This window comes from Mycteria americana, chromosome 11 (assembly GCF_035582795.1).
Source record: "Mycteria americana isolate JAX WOST 10 ecotype Jacksonville Zoo and Gardens chromosome 11, USCA_MyAme_1.0, whole genome shotgun sequence".
Lineage (NCBI taxonomy): Eukaryota > Metazoa > Chordata > Aves > Ciconiiformes > Ciconiidae > Mycteria > Mycteria americana.
In genome coordinates this window covers 13,440,666-13,460,307 of record NC_134375.1, presented here as the reverse complement: position 1 = coordinate 13,460,307, position 19,642 = coordinate 13,440,666, and the positions used below count along the sequence as shown (strand labels likewise).

Here is a 19,642-nt window from a genome sequence, read left to right as displayed (position 1 = left end):
GACTTAATACAAGACATCCACTAAGGAAATGCCCCGTTGAGTGAGATTGGTGGCCCACCTAGCCCAGCTGCAGTGGGAGATGCTGGCCTGGAAGTGCATGTGATCCTGGCCGCTTTCGGTGGTCCATTCCCCAGCATCCAGAATTCCCATACAAAGGATGTTCCTTCCATGATGTTCTCACAGATGACAGTATGTCGAGGAACAAAATCCACAACTATGTAAAAATACAGTGAACCAGAGTCAGCCGTATTGGTTTGCTCCTGCTAAAACTGACAGTAATGGGCTAACTTCAAATTTAGTTACAGTCCCATGTTTTCTGCTTGGGCCCATTCCTGTGCGTGCCTCTGGTGCCTTGTGCTGCATGGATATCTCAAGCTTGTTACTGCTATTAGCATTTACACTAGGGCACTACTGAAGCTCTAGTCATGGATCTGGCTGTACTAAGCATGGCAGAATATCTCAATGAGGAGATGCTCACTGTAATAATATAGGGAAGATTTAAAGTAGATGGTATGTGATGGGAAATCAGGACGATTTTGTTCCTTATTGTAAATAACACAGGACAGAATAAGGGTAAGTAAGGAAAGGGAATGGCTAAATAAATGTTAAGTGCAGTCCTCCCAATGAAGCTGTGAATACCTCTCTCAGACCTTGTTCCTCCTGCAGTAACTCAGACAGACATAAGCTCCACTTTGCCCTCAGTCCAGTTTTCCAATTTTTACTGTGTGCTTGTAGATGCAATAGTCTGCCCCGGAAGACTTGCCACCAGAGAAATAGTAAAGCGAAAATCTCTCCGACCACTAAACCCACAATGAAAGCACAGTCGCTTCTGGTTTATTTGTGATAGAGCTTTCGGTTGAATGGAGACTTAAATTTGTCTCCATTGTCTTCTGATGCTGTATGGTAGAGCGGTAGGTCTATGAATGCAGACTGTGGTTAGCAGACAGATAATTCATGTTAAAGGCTGTGCAATTATATCCCCTCTGTAAAATTCCAAAATCAGGGTATTTATCTGCCTGAACAAATATGTTTAGGTTATTTTGTTTTTCCATGCAGGCTTGAAAGGGCATTGCTCATTTGAGCTGGCAAGATTATGCCTCTGCAGTTGGTTGCCATTTCTGAGAGAAGGTGAATTACTTGTCCCTATTGGGTTCACTCCAAGTATCTGCAGTGAGTTTTAGTTCCCTGTTGCAACACTTCCTTGTCTGATTCACTACCCATCAAGCTAATTCGCAGGTGCACAAACCTCCACAAGTCCACAGCTATGAGTTTATAGTGTTTTCAAGGTACTTAATAGGCAAATCATCTTGGAAATACACAAATATGAATTTTCATGTGCAAGAATTAATATAATATACAAGAAGAGAAAGTCAAAAAAGGGACACTGTTTATTTGGAAAAAAGTTAAAAAAAAGAAATATTTTTGTTTCACTCAAAATTTTCCAAGAAACTTTTGTTTAAATTATTTTTCAAACAAAAAGGTTTTTTTTAAAAAAAGTAGTCACTTTTGAAGGAAGACAAAGTACTCCTTTGTTTGATCACCAAACAAACATTTTTCACTGAAACCCTTCAAAAATGCAACATGTAGACCAAAATAAAACAATTCTTTTATTTGTCAAAATTCCCATTCTCAGCAGAAAAATGATCAGCTATGCCTATATCTTTGCCAATCTATCCCACCAAATGTCCACAAACCACGAAAGCGGATAGACTGAGCCAGATTTCAAGTAACTAAGATCAGGGGCAGCCAACTGCAAAATAAGGAATTAAATACATTTCCAGTCTGTCATTTTTGAAGACTTATATTCTGAGTAATGACAGTGTCAGGAGGGCATTGCCTCAATACAACACCATGGCAACACAGTGCCTGACTTTGGTACAAGAGCAGGACAAGGACTCTTGCAGGAAATAATAGGATATTTGCACGGTTGTGCTCACTGCTCGTGAAAAACCGTAATTTCTTGGTACCTGGGGTTTGGGTAGCTTGTGCCTGGGCATTTTGCCACAATAACAGATGGACACAAGAGTAAGCAGATACGACGCTGTGTATGTGCGTCGTGTGCGGTGTCGGGGTCGCGAAGCCCAGCTGGGAATGTGCAGACAACAGTCTGTCCCAAATTTCTGTGTCACTGCCATTTGCTTTCTAAAAACGTAAGGAGCATTTTCAGCCACCTCCAATGGCTGGCCACCTTTCTAACCAGGCAGGGCACCGAGTGGAGTCACAGTAATGAAGTCTTTACCTCCTTGTCTGTCCTCAAGTGCCCTTTTGGAGTATGACGAAATGAGCTCCGTTCCCGCTCCCACAGTCCATGCCAATACGTTTACAAGGAATGCAGCCTCATGCCATGGCCTGGTGTTGGCTGTGAAGAACCTGTTCATAGGGGCCCTTCAAATCAAGAAGCCATATGGACTAGTTGTAGTCTATAATATAACCCTTAGTATAGCCCCAGTATTTTAAAAGGTCTCAAAAGACTCTGAAAACTTCACCTTGCAAACCATATGCATGAAGTCCAGCAGCTCTGCTAACATGAAGCATTACAGCAGCCTAGTATTCAACTCAAAATCTTTTTTTTTTTTTTTTTTTTGCTATTAGCCCAACTCCTCATCTAAGCTGGGTCAAGGTCACTGGAAACTTGCCCAAGGACGAACCAGAAACAGAAAATTTTGGGAAGATATTGAAGATAGACCAAGTGACTGCAGCCGATGAAGGAACATACCAGTGCACAGCAAGCAACCCCATGGGGAGAGCGAAGCACGAGTTCCACGTTCATGTGGAAGGTGCTGAGTACACTTTACTAAGCTTATTAATTTTGAACAGAGAGGTGCTCAAAGGAAAGTGAATAAGGACCTTTGCTAATATCACTCGTTGTAATGCATAAATTCAACCAACTCTATCAATATATGCTAGCCAAGGACCCACCTTATAGCTTTGGGAAGCTTGCAGAAAGTAGCAACTTAAAAAAAAAAAAAAAAAAGAAATAATGCATTTTTTGTCCTGAACCATGAAGGCTTTACAAAGTGGTGAACAGGAGTACAAATACGTGAGCAGATCCAATGCTCTAAAGATGTGTGTTAGTCAAGCAGAGACACTGATGAAATGTCTTGTATTAATCTGAATATCAGACCAAAAGATCTAATTATTCTACTTGCTCTTAAAGAATGTGAAAATGGCTGTACTGGGCCAGATCAGAGGTACGTTTAGCTCAATTTCCTTTCTTTGGCTTCCACCAAAGGTGAATGCCTAGGGAGGATGGTAAAAATGCAGTGAGCAAACACGGTACCACCCTTCTCTTCCCCTCCTTCACGTGCTCCCATGCTATCATTTTTGTATAGGGACAACCTGAGCTAGGAGTGGTTTCTGTAGCTCCTGAAAAGTATCATAAAAACTTATGAAACAAAGTAAAAAAAGATACTTTCTATTAATTCTTAACAGTTTAAAAAAATTGAAATATGACCCTTTTTGTCATCCCACTGAGTATCCAAGGCCCGTTCCCACCCTAGGCTGCGTGCTTGGACGCATGGCCAATACTATATTAGCAGCATTCATGAATAGTCTTAGGTCACACTCATGCGTATCATACACCCGGGCGTAGGGTGGTGCGTCCCTGAGCATGAGCGTGCGCACAGGCCCGTGGCTGAACAGGGTGAGTGCTGGCTGCTCGCGCTGGGCTAGCACAACGGAGAACCTGGGATGTTTGTGCATCCGTTTGGTTGTCATTTATTTATGTTGCTGCTAGAAGAAGGCAGATTAATGAAGCCAGCCAAGATACCTTCATAACAGGCATCTTGCAGAGTGCAGATAGAGGTGCGTGGTGCCTGCTCTCCCTCCATCCTCCTTTCTCCCTTCTCCTACTCGCCAAACCCTGAAGGTGTGAGCCCTTCACACGAGGCAGGTGCAGATGCTCTTTTCCAGGAGCAAAGCAGAGCTCTGATGAGACTTAGCAGAGACAAGTGAGCCCTGCAGAAGTATCACTGCCACTGCAACTCTTTCAGCAATGCTGCCCATAAATAGCTACAAAATGAGAATCCTGAAGCACAGCTGAAAAACTTGCTGAAAACATTTTCTCTTTACTGATGAAAAATGCTCCAGCCTCTGCTCTGCAGAGTAAAAAAAAAAAAAAAAAAAAAGTCACAGGCAGTATTAAACTGTCGGAGTCTGCCAACTGCTTCATTTTAATCTGTGCTGCTTCTCACTCCATGGTCACAAGGAGTCCTGATGGGAGGAAAGGCACTTTCAGCTACCTGCTCTGTATTTACTCATCAGCTGAGGAAAAGCCTTGTCTCCCAGTATGTGATGAATCGTCCCCATTCACTTGACACAACCTTGTGTCTTACAGTCTTCTTTCCCTTCCTGGAAGCGTGGCAGAGGGGGATACCAGGGCATGGCAAGTTTTCAGCTGTGATGGAGGGGAAGTGCTGACTCCTAGAAATCATTCCAGATGGTTTGGAGCATCTCTGCTCTAGCTGAATATTTTAACAATCTGGCTATGATTTTCTCGGCTGTAAAAATTGAATCCTTCAAAGAAACTGCAGGAGCTGCAAAAACTAAAATACCAGAGAAATAACTTTAATTAAGCAGTTCAGAATATTGACCCCCTTTTCCCCCAGTCTCTAGAGGGAGGAAAGCTCTCCGGCAAATTGTTGTTCCTGCTCATTAACAAACAAGTACTTTAAAAAAAAAAAAAAAGGGAAGGAAATAATCCCACTCTAGCCATTGCAATGTAAAAAATGCCTTTGCGATTGCTACCAAATTCATTTTCCATGTGTGTAACTAATGATGGCTACTGTCACTAGCAGGAATTCTTCCTATTAGGAGTCACCTCACATGCAGGGTATCAAGGTAAAATTGAGCCCAAACACCATCTTCTTCTAGAATTTCTAACCAGAAAATGTCACTACCATTAATCAGAGATGGGCATGTTCATCATTCTTGCAGCAACTCCTGTGTGGACACTCAAGGGCAGATCTTGAGTTGGTGGAAGTGAGCATTAATTTCAGTTGGTTTCAGGGAGGTTATGCTGACGTAGGGCATCCTCGCACCTGACGGGCTCTTCTCAAAGGATGCATGCAGGGAGAAGAAAATTAAACAGGGAAAAAAAAATTATCTCAGTTATTAACCGCCAACCATTCTCAATCTAGTGCTGGTGTGTAAATCAGGATTTTGCTATCATTTCTGCACTATGTCTCATTTTCTGTTCTTCTTTCTGGTATTTGAGAATCTCAAACCAATACCCCAGCCTTCTAAATAACAGTCTTAATTAATGATATTTGCATGCAGCCCACTTACTAATCCTGCAGTAGTCTGAGGGCAAAGATTCAGGCAATTATTACCAAGCATATGAAAATATTCAGCTAGCAAATTGCTTGACTGTTTGAGCATTTTAATCTCTCTTTGCAAGGAAAGATGTAGCCTGGAACATTGGAACAGGCACAAAACCCTCCTTGTTGTTATTAGAATGAGAGAGAATTATTTAAAAAAAAAAAAAAAAGTGAAGCAAGCCCACAAATTGTCTTGCCTTCAAATGTCTGTTTATTTCGTTATTGTATATAATCCCCCAAACCCAATATAAAATGTACATATCACCTCAAAATCTTGTCACTATCACAGCGCCTGATCTCATGGTACCTTGATCTTGACTGAGGCTCCTAGACTGTGTTTAACAGAAATAATTATCAGAATATAATGATTAATTATAGTAATGATATAATAGCTAAGGGCCTTTGCAGTTAAGTCTCGTAATACTTTCATTACTCAGCTAGACAAAAATAAAATAGATGAAACTAACGTGAGGCAGAAACATGGCTGGTTGTTTCAGTCGGGCTCAAACTGTAGTTCTGTGTTTCACTGGAAAACTGCTTCAACGGGGATGCAGACCCCAAGGTGGTAACTGCAGCTGAAGCTGCCGATGATGCCCCCAAAGAGGGATGGATTGCCAGCCCTTGGGAAGATGTGAGGAGAATTTGAAATGATCTTGACAAATTGGGAAAATGCTCTGGAATAAAAAGGATGGGCTTCAGTAAGCACAAGTGCAAAGCAATTCTCATCAGGCGGCACTAATTGGCTTCATAAGCACAGGATGGAAAATGTCTGGTTAGACTAGTCTGGAGGATATACTGGATCGCAGGCTGAACACGACCTGGAAATATTAGTCTTGCAGAAAAAGCAAAAATCATCCTGGAAATTCTAAAGAAAAATGTTGCTGTAGGAGAGACTACTGAGAACTGATAAGGCCTCACGTAACGTAACCAGTTTTACATCGTGCACTTCATCAAGGCTGGGGTTAACTCAAGGCAGTTCAGGAGAAAGCAGCAAGGGTAGTTACAGAGCTCAAAAACATGGCATTTGAGAAAAAATTGATAGATCTGTTTAATTTAGGGAAGAATGAATCCGGAGAATGCATAACAGCCTTCAGATGAACCCAAGTTTCTTCACAAAGTTCCCTGGGGATAATGTAAGATACAATAGACTTAAATTGCAGCAAGGCAGACGTTGGTTAGATGTTAAAAATTTATTCCAGTCATGGGGAAAAGCGTAGTGCTGCCATAGACAGCATGGGAGGCTGTGGTGAAGGCTTGGATCCATTGGAAGCATTTTAGGTGTAGATGATCCTGCTCTGTTGCAGAAGGATGGCCTAGATGCCCATTTTAGATCCCTTCTATTTTTGGACCTGCCATTATATTCCCATAAAGACATAAATCTCTTAATGAGGAGCCCCACATTTATAACTCTTACCAGGAAGAATATATTATGCAGTGAAATATTTGCCATACTGTATTGCTCACACAGATTAAGTATTTGACTATCCGACCACTGGTTTTTGTAGTTGCTAAAAAATACATCTATATTTTGTTATTCTTATATTTTATATACTTATAAGTAGTATAGCATATCTGCCACACAGAAAAGAGGTTCTTCATCCTTTCTGTGAAATTACATTTCATACTTGGCAAAATCTCGTTGCCTATGGCTTCCCAGCTGCATCACTTTCCTGGGGCACCCACAGCAATTCCCATGCTGAGAAAGGAAAGCAGTGGCATAATATATCTGCAGCTCACTTCCAGAGTGTATGCACAAATGAAAATAAGAAGGGATCCGTCCGGTGATTTGTATTCAGTCTGTGCTTGGTGTCTCACCTCCTCCAAAACAAGGAAATATCCTGTCTCAAGTACTGTGTTTGTGGCAGACCTAGAGGGAAAAAAAAAAATTAATCAAGACTGTTACAAACCTTTTCACCTCCATGCCTTTGACCTCTCTTTTCCTGATGAAAGCGTAATGTATATGAGAGAGAGAGAGCAGGAAAAAGATCTGCAAAGCGAAAATGTTCTGCTGCTTGCAGAGTTTTTTCCTGGAGCCAAATACAAGGAAGCATAACAAGTATGGTCACGTCACATGCTGCACTATGGGAGGGCAACCAGCACTGCGTGAGGAAAGTGGTAGAAGAAATCTGTACTGTGTGAAGGAAATGTGAAGATGTTATAATTTTAGATAAGCTTCAATGTCTTGACTTTTACTTCAGTCTTTAGATGTTGCTTAACAGTGTCTCTTCATGGGTGCTCTACTGTGGAAATGGTGGGCTGTGTGTAGAAGCTCTTGTGTATCACACTTCAGGGGTGTTTTTTTAATATATCTATGTGCATATGAGCAATGATGCTTTGTTTTAGCATATCACAGTGATAACATCTGGAGATGTATTACCGGGCAACAGCTCTGTTAATCTTTGAAGCGTTTTATGAGCATTAACTAATGAATCCTCATGTTTCCCATACGTTAGCTCATCTTTTTCAAATAGAGGAAGAGGGCCAGTGATCTGCCCCACACACGCAGAAGAGGTAGTGTCAGGTCTGGAATTAAAATCTGGAAGTTTGTTGCTTTTCAGGGAGAGATCATGATGAATTCAAAGCTGTGTCTTGGATTGAGGCTGCCCACTGAAGGGTAGGCAGGCTCAGGGACCTGCGTTCAGTCTGTAGAAAGGAAAGCATTCATCAGATAAATGCTCCCCCCCCCCGCCTCAGTTCCCTTCCCTCCCTTATGTTTGTGTTTTTCCAATGAGGTTTGAGTATCTTATGCTCAGGGGCTGCTCTGCAGAGGAGAAGGTTTCCCCAGAGCTACCCCAGTTTAGCTGGCAGTGCTGGGAAAGAGGAGAGCACAGGGAATGCAGCAGCACCTGCTGCTCCTCTACCACCACCCTGTGGGCAACCTTTCTGGACCGCTCCTCAGGATGATGGTTCTCTCATCCCCAGTGGTGAGAGAATGTTTCATCATTCCTAAATATGTCACGGATCAGCCTCTCATCTGAATACAGGATGGAAAACCGGAATATTGAAAATCACAATGCATTTCCTCAGCACACATAGATGAGCAGATGGAGGTGCTGCATGCTGTCGTGGAGCTCCACTGCATCGCCATACTCTGCCCTCCGGCTGCTCCTGGGCAAGTTGGTGGAAGCCGCTTGCTCATGCCTAGTGAAGAGGATTTGAGCTGGATGGACATTTGCATCTTGTTTGACTTGCTGAAATAGTCTCACTTCATTTCACAGACCACAATCTCTTGTCTGAGGGGCCTTGTGAAAGTGCCGACCCGTTCAGGTTTACCTCCTTGCTCAGCCTGTCACCTCCCATTTGCGTTTGTTTTCCACTTGCATAAACACTGCCCATTCCCTACACTCTCTCCCTGACACTCACATTTCACGAAGTCTGAAGGACAGAAATAGATGTGTGCTGATGCTAATTTTACCTTTTGTAACACCAGTTTGCAAGAAATACAATACAGCTGCACAATAGGCTGCTAGGGGCTGGCTGGGAACTGTTGGCAGTGTTTGCCATCTGCTGGAGGACCATAGCAATAGCAGTTAGACTTGTCTTGCTGTGCACTGATGCCTGCTGTGTCCTCTCTTTACAGAGCCTCCTCGGTGGATAAAGGAGCCCGAAGGTGGTGTTTACAGCGTAGGAACAAATCTTGTGCTGCTGTGCGAAGCTATTGGCAACCCAGAGCCAACCATTCAGTGGAAACTTAACGGGATGCCCATCGATAGTAAGTGCAAGGTCCAGCATCCTCCTTTAGGTGGTGGTTGGGTGGGACGTGCCTGTGTTGTGCCCAGGTGGAGGGAACACACAAATCCTAATGCACTGAGTGATGTCTGGTTTGACATCTATTTAGATATGAGTTAATATTTATTTACTTAATAAGGCTAACGTTTAAATGTGATCTTGAAGAGAGTAGGGGTGAAAGCTGTAGGGCTGTGGAGTGGTGGTACCCGGGAGTTACTGCCTCTGCCTCACCCCGTAACGCTCCCATCTTTTGGGGATCTGGGATAGCTTATGTTCATTGAGGGTTCCTGGTCTTTCTTTGCGCTTCTGAATAAGCACACATGACTGTGTGGCTGGGGAGTGCAGGCCCTGCTCCCTGGTGTAGCAGTATTATTACTACCATTTAAAAAAGTCTATGTAGGGATTTTACTGGAAATCGGTGCTCTAGAGGACTTTCTTTAGGCCACAGAACTGCTGGCAAAGGCTGCAGTTGCTTGCAGTTTGGCTCTGCAACTTGCTTGCCGGCTGTTGAGCAAGGTCCTGGTTTGATCCTGAAGATGTGCTTCACCTTTGACTTTCAAGCAGTGAGGAGAGACTGTGAACTCCACAGCCGTGTTCTCTTCATCTCCTGATATAGTCTGGGTCTTTCTAGGTAGGACCTTCAGAGGGAGAATCTCTGCCAGAGAGATCAGCCTTACCAACCTTCAGCTTCAGGACAGTGCTGTGTACCAGTGTGAGGCCAGCAACAAGCACGGCACCATCCTTGCTAGCGCCAACGTGAATGTCCTCAGTGAGTACCCTCCCAGCCTTTCCTGTTCATGAGAAAAGATCTAACTAACTGAAGTGTCCCATTCTGCTGACTGAATGCTTCAGAACAGCTTGGGGATTGTAACCATGTCATTGTTCTTTTGCATTGGCCCCAGGTTTTAGGAAATATGTTGTCCAAACTAATGCAACAAGCCTTATCATGGGCAATATCATATGCTTAGCATAAGTGTTCATGAGCTTTGATATATTCTTTATTTTAAAAACATGGTTGTGGTTGGGCTCAAAACCTTTTGAATTCAAATGTACTAAAACTGGGGGCTGAATTGTGACCACAACTCTGTTTTTGAATTATTAAGTGTATTGTTAATCTTTAATTTCAGTTGTGATGCTCAGCCTGTTCTTTGAAGAAAGAGAGCGATGGGAATTTATTTAATAAAAGAGGTCTCCAGAGGAAGCAGAACCAGGTCTGCTTTCTCTCCTGGAGCACATTGATGTTTCATGTTCTGACATGTCCAGCAGTCAACCACTGTTATCATTGTCAGTGAAGCTTATGAGAGCTCAGTTGCTCAGTGCAACTGGTTCCAAAAGGCAGTGAAATTCCCTTTCAGTGGCTAAGCCTTTGACCTTTGCTGGGAAAGGGGAGGATGCAGGGACAGTATTTATATTCCCAGTTCTGAAATGCAGTGCTGCTCATTTTGCATTCTCTTCTGCAGATATTGCTCCCTTAATACTGACCTCAGATGGTGAAAACTATGCCACAGTTGTGGGTTACAGTGCCTTCCTGCACTGTGAAATTTTTGCCTCGCCTGCAGCAGATATTAGATGGTAAGCCACTGAGAACTGATGTTTTCAAGTGCAACAAGTTCATACAGGCTCCCCAAACATTGAAAAATGTGCTAGTTTTTATTTCTATGGAGTTAAAATTAGAAATTTGTAACAAAACTGTATATAATATAAGTATTCTGTGTTTAAATGCACTTTCAAGAACCCCGAAGAACTGGCTTATAAAAAAAGTTAATGAAAGTCCTCAATGCCTGTGTGAGACAAGTGCTGGGCTATCCATTGAACCAAGCCATGCTGTACATAGCCAAATCCTGCTACAGCTTCATCGGCCTTAGTTTAATGTTGGCAACTTTTTAAGTTTGGACACATTATTGAGGTGGAAACACGATGACTTACAGAGCATATTTACCTGGAAATGGTTCCGTATGGTTGGAAATGACAGGATTGTCATAGCACTTGACAGGTGCAATAAAATTATAGATGACAGCTATAGATTAAAGGCTCAGCCAGACTAGTTTAAAGGCCTTGCTAGACGCTGTCAGTGTGTTTCTGGTTTGCAGGGAGCTTTACGATTTGCTGCACATGGGTAAAGTGACTTGCTAATCTTGATTTGATTGCTCAGTGGCAGAGCTGAGACCAGCTCCCAAAATTCCTCTGTCCCCTGCAATATCTGCTAACCATGAAATAACAGTTCCTGCAGCCCTAGAAATAACCCATAACTATTATTATCCTCTTTAGGACTAAGGATGACAGCATAGAGCCACTTTCAACATTGCGCTATGAGTTGAATAAGAATGGCACCCTAGAGATCAAAGAAACAAAGAAAGAAGACTCAGGATCATACGCTTGCTGGGCTGCGAACTCTGTTGGAAAAAGAGCAATCACTGCTAATCTGGATGTAAGAGGTAATGTCTCACTTATGAATAGAAAGACCTGTGATATCTGCTAAGGTTTTATATTTACAAATTTTCACTAAACAAGTGCTTAGTAAATACTCAGTCCAAAATACAGATTTATTCTGTGAGGCTATAAATTCTCTGTGTACTCTGACCTGAAATTGTCTCCATTTTTCTGTGTGGTTTCTCCATGCTCATACAGGATGTTTGCTTTCTTCTTGATACTTCCAGAAGCTGCATAAGCCACCAAAAACTTGCCGTTACTTCCCAGATCCGTTAACTTTATTATCCTGAAAGGATTTTTCCCTCCTCCTTCCTATCAGCCCTGTTACACTCAGAGCAGGTTCTTGGCTGATCCTTGGAAGCCCAGAGCCCTCCCTGTGCTTGTGGGCTCGGTGGGGGCCTCGCTGAGCCAGGCAGTGTCCCTGCATCTCCCGCAGCCGTGGGCTTGCTCCTTCCCTAAAGCTATTGCCCATCTGTTGAGCAGAAGGTACATCCCAAACGGAATTACTATCCGCAGCGAACACCAAGCACATTGCAGCAGGATGAGTTAGGGGATGCTGCTGGTTTGAGGGCCTTGCAGTGGGCCTTTGCCTGATTATCAACTTGATAGATATTTGTAAATAGAGAAAAAATTACTGAAATGCATTTACTCATACATTTCAGGTACATAGCTTGTGCTCTGTTTTAAGGGATTTATTTGCTTGGTTGGGCAGGAGGGGTTTTTCCCTGGGGGGGGGGTGGTAGCAGACAGCTTCTGTTGAGCACACAGGTTAAATTTAGTGGGCTGCATACAAATTTATTTAGGATTTAGGGCTTGCCAATAAAAAAACCCCCTTCAATACTCAATTAGCAAGGTTCTCAAAAGGACTTTTAGATGCAGGTTTGCTGTGACAAACTGGAGAAAGAAACACTCTTTTTGTGTTCTATTTCCACCCACTCCCTTTGCTTTGTAAATTTTACAGTGATAATAAACATGAAAATGTACAATGAAATTCTCACAGAGCAACATTTCACTGTAAAAAGAAATTCAGCCAACTGCTTTCTTACTTATTCATCTGTTTCTGCATTCAGATTAGAGTCAATTAAAAGAACAAACTTGATTGCAATAATTTTTCTCACTTGACTTTAATAAGCTTGTAATTTTTCTTGGATCATTGCCAAAGCCTGTTTCAAATGGCAATTGGACATAAAAATCATATTCAAGCTTTTTTTTAATCATCCTTTTCATGACAGTCTGCTAACAAGGATTTTCACCTGTGACTTTTTTTTTGTGTTTTTTTTTTTTTGTCTGGAGCTCTTTGGTTTGGATTGAACTAAAAAATAATTTTTCAAGATAGAAAACTAAATCCTGGCAAATATCTATTTAAGAAACAACCATCCTTCACTTGAAATGTTTGTATATATAACAAAAAAGACATGATCATTGCTCCTAAGGTTGATTCTTAGATATGAAGTGCTTGGTGAAAATTTGATGTAATAGTCTCTCTCTCCTAATCAAAGTGTTTTTCTGTGATCAATCAGATGCTACAAAACTTGTTGTTACTCCGAAGAACCCCCGAGTGTTGAAATCACATTCAATTTTATTGAAATGTCAGTCTGAGTATGATTCACACTTGAAACACAGTTTTAAATTATCCTGGAGGAAAGATGGAGATGAGCTGCCAGTCAACAGCACGGAAGATGGCAGGTAAGCAGGGAAGAAACAAGAGTTTTCTTGATCTCAGCTGAATAATGCTGCATGCTGCGGGAACATGAGTTTCAATAAACATGTGACTTAATAGCTTGGAATGCAAATTTATGTCTGCGAGAATTCTTCATGCGATATGTGAATAGATCTGCATTTTATATACATATAAATATAAATGCATCTCTATGAGTTTTGAGCCATGGCTGGCAAATGATTTCGGTTTTTATTAACTTTCTCACCATCACAGCTGAATATTGCATAGATGTTGGTTCAACCCAAAAATACAACCCTAGCCCCAGTGCAATCAGCTGGGGTTTTGTTTCTCCAGTTCAGTGGAACTATTATTTTCCTATGTTTGATACCGGTTTGGCCAAAGCAAGTCCTTGTAATGTTAAAATGAATGTAAAACAGATTTATGGGATTCTGCCTAAAATCATACACATTAAAAGTAATGAGTTTTTCCTACGTATGAGTTTAGGACTTGCAAGCGCAAGCTGAGTTTTGCCCTGCTCTTGTGTTTCCACTGACCTTAAGGGGATGGAGCTCAGCCTTTATTCCATATGAAGGGTCCCACAGTGGGCAATCGGATGTCTTTATTAATTACCGCAGAAGAGAGATGGTTTCCTAAATACTGCAGTGCTGGAGAGGTGGAAGATCCTGCTGAGGCCACGTAGTGTGGGGAGGTAGCGCCAAGCAAATGCCATGTCTGCAACAGAGCCCATGTGCCTGAGTTAATGCCAGCTTCCCCTGGTGCATTGGATGTTACACAAGTGGGTTGGGAATGCTCAGTTTTACTCAACCCTTTCAAAAATTCGGACATAAAGCCCATGTGTTTGCCTCATTAATGATGTGCCAAAATCCTATGTCCCAGACACTCAGCCGATGCATATCAATGTGGCTCTTTTCAGACCAAGAGAGACATGCCAACTTCCAGCCATGGAGGCTAAATTGCTACAAAATACAAATAATAGTCTACAGCACAGTGTACAATACAACTACAATTACGTTTTAAAGTAACGGGCCTAACGTGCAATTACGTTATTCAAAATGTCCTGTTACCGAGTTTTTTTATGAACAGTTTTTCGGAGAACAATGGTGTCTGTCATATGCTTATCTTACAGATTTTTCTCTTCCTTATTTGTATGTACCTTTTTTTTTTGTCCCGTAGAATAATTCTGGACAGAGATACACTGTTCATATCAAGCGTCACACTGGAGGATCAAGGAGTTTACACGTGTGTGGCTAGCACTTCTCTGGACAGTGTCACAGCCGAATTGCAGTTAGTTGTTCTTGGTAAGAGGATATTTTCCCGGTGTGCAGACAGCTCTGTGCAGTACATAATGCCATTGCAGCGCTTGTGCTTATTTGCTTCTTTTGCCCAATTCAGTTACAGAGCCTCGATAACCCAGTTTCACAGAGGTGCAATGTACCTCTCGCTCATTAACCTCCCTTGTGCTATCCCTGTATCTCCTGGAATGGGGATGCTGACGCAAACTTTTCATTTGTATTTAATCAATAATAATTCATATTCATTTGTATTTGTTATACCCAAGACAAGGCAGCCTTTTTTCTCAGTTCAGGAGTCACCCACAGTGGCTGCAGGAGCTTGCCCAGGCTGGAAGGTGTAATAGCATGTTAAGAATGGCTCTGCTTTTGCTTTGAAGTCCTTGGTCCATCCTTCACCCCACTTATTAGAGATTTGCACAAGAATTACCGCTTGGGCTATGTTTTGAAGAAGAAGGACGTAAAGCCAGTATTTAGATGTCCTACTCCTCTGAAGATCAGTGGAAGTTAAGCACCTAAAAGGATTAATTATCTCTCTGAATCCGAGCATAAATTATTGTCCAGTGGCAAAGAGCAAGTCCACAGCAGAGAAAAGCCTTGACCCACAGAGTCTGAAGCTTGACCTTGTATGAGCATCTTTACAACCTGCCACCCTTCGTGAAGGACCACTTGAAATTAAGAGGGTGAACTTGTGGAGCGATGTGCAGTCCTTTGCACGTGTACCTAACGGCATCAGTCAATAGCTAAAATTCCATTTTGTGGACAGTTTTGCATCATTTTAATTTCATTAAATTTTGCTTCATTTTACATTTTTATTTATTTCTGGCAGTGATTGCAACAAGAACTAAGACAATCTGACCTTCAAGATATTTTCACACTTTAAATGAATGGTATTTTTCCCTAAATAGTAAATTAAGAAGATGCTATGCATATTATTTATGGTACTGTTTTCTTTAGTGCTGTATAATTCAAAATGTTTGTAGACTATTCATTACATTACTTATGAAAATTTCATGAAGCACTTTATTTCCTTTTAAAAAGGTGATTTGCAGAAGAGGAAGAACAGTCTTGTGCTCTTTTCCCCTTGTTTATTGTATATAAGAAAGGTGTTGGTGGATCAACAATATCTGTTATTTTCCAAATGAAAAATTCAGGCTTCTTTTGCAACAAAAGACTTGTGAGATGGCTAAAGAACTAAATATGGCACAGATGGAGACATCAGAATATGGCCAACTAAGGGCAAAAGAAACATTCAGTTAGAATCCTTCTAAGTATTTGTTCTATGATTAATGAACAGATAGAGGGGTGAGTATCTTTAAGATGCACCGTTGCCATCTTTAAATTAATGCACTGAATTTTAACACCAGATATGCTCCAAGAATACAGCAGCAAAATGCCTGTAGGTTAAACTGTGCTTTCCCGATTTTTCCCAAGTACAACAGAAATAGGGGAAAGAAATGCAAAGAAAACTAAATGAAAAACCCAACCCAAATATAACCTTTTAAACTTTTTGATGTACCCTGAGATAAACAGGAAAACTCAATATTGTTATTTAAAAAATTCAGTACAAACACAATTAATTTCTTTCACAATGACAGAGGCAGTCTTGGTGGTTGAGGTACCTGGTTTTCCTATATGAAATGACATTGTCAGCCAAAAATGTAGTTGAGACATTGGGGCAGGAGGAAGTCAAAGACCTGAAGCTGTGCAATCTCATTTCCTTGGTCTCTACATTTTTTAGCTTTTGAAACACCAGCCCTATGTTTAAGGAGGGGGAGCGTGTCTGTGTGACTTTGGAAGGATGAGGGGTTACCATCAGCCCGCTGCAGTGAGAAATTACTCTTTTACATCAGGCCCTATACATTTCGGTTACCAAACTAATCTAATGCAATCAGACTGCAAATTGTCAAAGCTAGCCATAAGGAAGATAAACATCTGTCAGTCTGAATCCGCTAAATTTGAAAGCGTTCATTCAATTACAGGCAATTTGGCAAACGACCCATGCCACAGATCACCTCTTCTGGCCCTGATGCTGTTGAGAAACCAGGTGGTGTTGCAGACATGTGCCCCCCTTGCCGTCTCCCAGGACTGTGAGGGGGAGCAGCCTATTTCAGTGGTGCTGGTTTGCGGTTTTCAAGGACCCACCTCAGCCCTGGTTAAGGGGCAGGAACCACATCCCTGAAAAGTGAGCTCTGACAGCAGCTGGGTAGTCCTGGGCTCGGAGCCTGTATAGTCCCGCACTTGTCCCTGGGAGGCACAGTGCAGTTATCACACCAACCGCCAACAGCTCTGACTTTGATATAGTCTCTGGACAGCATTAGTTGAGCTGACAGGTAATGAATTTTCTTGTTTCCTTTTAATATAGATCCCCATGGCTGGGATAATGAATGTTATCCTCTCACTCATACTCTAAAGGCCAAGTTCGATAACTGTTGGAGCTGAGTCACCTTCTACCACTCTGGTTTGCACCAAGTGATGCTAATATAACTTTCTGCTAAGAGCAGTGTCAATATCTATTAATGATTAAATAGATCTTAGTGTTGATTTGCAAAGAAAAATCTGTTGCTGCAAGCACAGTAATGAGAGTAGATGGAAATGAACTCGAGAAGGCGTATTGCATTTATAAGGGAGAAAGCAGGACCAGAAGGCTCAGCTTGGTTTTCTGTAATAAAACGGATCTTTAAAAGCAATTCCCACTTTCCTAATTTTGTCCATTTTAAAATCAAAAGATGTTTTATCACCTTCTTCACTGAACTTGCTGTTCCAGTCCTTTGGAAAATGCCAAGACAAACAGAAATAGCTTGCCATGCTCCTGACACTTCTTCATTATTTCTCAGATGTTCCTGATCCGCCAGAAGATCTTCAGCTCTCAGAAAATCAAAACCGAAGTGTTCGACTATCCTGGAAAGCTGGGGCCAGTCATAACAGCCCTATTAATGGTATGAAGGATTTTAGTAGCATCAGCTCGCACTGTTTAGCATTACGGCACGTCATGGCTGTTAGAGGAAACAAACCGTGCTCGCAGCCATACTTAATCGGTTTTACTATGACAGTTAATTTGTTGTACGTTCATTTCCATCCTGGCTGTTATAAGCTGTTTATACGGGCTCTGCCTTTTTTCTTTTGTTTTGTTTCTTTTCCTCCCCAGAGTCGATTATAGAGTTTGAAGAGAACCGGTGGGAGCCGGGGAGGTGGCAGGAGCTAACCCGAGCCCCAGGGAATGACACCACAGCCCTTTTGTCACTGGCCCCGTATACGAATTACCAGTTTCGCGTCGTGTCTGTGAACGCTGTGGGAAGGAGCCAGCCTAGTAAACCATCACTGCGCTACGCAACACCTCCGGCTGGTAAACACTGCCATCTAGTTTTCCGAATATTAATATTTTGAGTGTTTTGCTGGGAATACTGAAGCACAGTGCCCTCCTGTGCTTCAGAGGGATGTAAAGAAGTCAGGCACGCTTGGGCTGCTTTCGCTGCTCAGTGGCAGCCCAGGGCTGCCCAAGGGAGGCGTCTACGCTGCCGTGGTTAGCGGGGTGTTTCCTACCAGGGTACCGGTAGCGCACAGCTTTCTGAGCTCTGCTGATTTTGCACCTTTAAAGCCCTTTGCAGCCCTTTATGGACAAGCAGTTGCTGGAGAGGATCTCTGAGGTTTATGGGGAGCCTTTCAGCAGCACTAAGCTTGTCAAAAATCTGCATTCACAGTGCATTTCTCACTGTGACAGAAAATGTTGTGTCCCTGAAAGTCATTTTAGAGACCAACTGTTCAGCACAGCATTTGCATTCCCCGGCATTTTTCTTTCTTTTTTTCCCCCCTTTACTTCAATTTGAGGTCCTTCTTCAGCTTTTCAGCTGTGTGCGTCCCACTAATGGTATACCTTCTGTTTACTATCCCCACAGGGAGAAAAATCTCTTCCTCGTAATCCCCCTACATCTGGTGCTTTGAAATCCAAAAGTCACAGTTTCATGTTAGCTGGTGCCTCCAACTGACAAGGGCACTTAAGAATCAAAACTGCATAAACAATGTGTTTCGGTCAGAGCAGCTTTGCTGATCCAAGTAATTTATCTCATGATGGTTTTTTGTTTAGGTGTCTTTCACTCTCAGTAATACGGAAATAAGGAAAGTTTTTTGCATCCTTTTTTTGTATTTAAATAAGAAATGTAAATAAACCCCAGGATATGCAAACTAACCTTATCACCTGTGTGGTTCCAGCTCCAGACAAGAACCCAGAAAACATCCGAGTTGAAGCTTCTGAACCAAATGAAATGGTGATGAAATGGGAGGTAAGGCAAACGTGTCTGTCAATGCTACAATATTGGAAACAGGTTCTCCCTTCAAGCACCAGTTTCTAAAGCAGCATGGAATTTATCAGGATGTTGTTTTAATAGAAATACATTAAAAAAACCCTGGATCCCTTGACTTTATCTCCCCTTCCCCTACCTCTCTTTTTTAGGAAATATTTGCAAATTCCATAGGTAGGACCCTTGATGGTGCTGAAGTCAAAGGTAAAGCTGTTGACTTAAATGTGTTCTGGATTTCCTCCCCTAGTTTCATTTTGATTCAAAAGTCAATTTTTTACATCTAACTTTGCAGGTTATGAAGAAATATGAAAGCCCTGTAAAGCACAGTGAGAATCCTCCAGAGTACACTCTTCTTCTGTGCACCTTGCATACAAAAAAGCGCTTAAAATAGTTGTGGTCTTACCCTGCTCTGCAGGAGGAGAATCCAGGCCCAGGGAGGGGCTGGTTTGCACGTAGCTTCTGCCCTTCCAGCCTGGAGGCTTAAAAATGATGCAGATCATTTGGCCAAGAGAATGTGAGCTTGAATTTTTACACCAAGAACTGAAGGAGTGTAGATAAAGCTCCTGAGCATGTGTGTCAAAGGAGTTGTGTAAAAGTCTTGAGGATGGTTTCCAGTCTTCAAATTCCCTGCCTTTTAAGCTTACAGCTTCTGTGCCAACAGTTGGGAGAGAGATATATTCCTTCATTTAACACAAATTTCAACAACTGTGGAGGGAAGCATATTTTTTTGTGGCTGGAATTAAACACAATTTACATGAGATTTACTTCGCAATCTGCTGCTTGCAGCAAAGAACAACAAATGTTTCCCCAGTGTGAATTCATGGTTTAGGCTATAATTACGCCAAAAGGAGGTGGCCCTCCGGATGTATTGACATGGATTTGAATGGCGATTTTTAC

General features: G+C 42.1%; 1 protein-coding gene across 3 annotated transcripts in view; it reads left to right on the top strand.

Moving 5' to 3' along the window:
• Positions 1 to 19,642, top strand: part of CHL1 (cell adhesion molecule L1 like) — a 55,789-nt gene that overhangs the window by 18,595 nt on the left and 17,552 nt on the right. For all 3 annotated transcript variants that reach the window (XM_075513711.1, XM_075513712.1, XM_075513710.1), the window contains 10 exons: positions 2,593 to 2,777; positions 8,899 to 9,063; positions 9,694 to 9,816; positions 10,508 to 10,619; positions 11,316 to 11,482; positions 12,998 to 13,163; positions 14,332 to 14,456; positions 17,285 to 17,386; positions 17,596 to 17,793; positions 18,657 to 18,727. In XM_075513711.1, the coding sequence (XP_075369826.1) occupies positions 2,593 to 2,777; positions 8,899 to 9,063; positions 9,694 to 9,816; positions 10,508 to 10,619; positions 11,316 to 11,482; positions 12,998 to 13,163; positions 14,332 to 14,456; positions 17,285 to 17,386; positions 17,596 to 17,793; positions 18,657 to 18,727 (1,414 nt within the window). The remainder of the gene's footprint in view (positions 1 to 2,592; positions 2,778 to 8,898; positions 9,064 to 9,693; positions 9,817 to 10,507; positions 10,620 to 11,315; positions 11,483 to 12,997; positions 13,164 to 14,331; positions 14,457 to 17,284; positions 17,387 to 17,595; positions 17,794 to 18,656; positions 18,728 to 19,642) is intronic.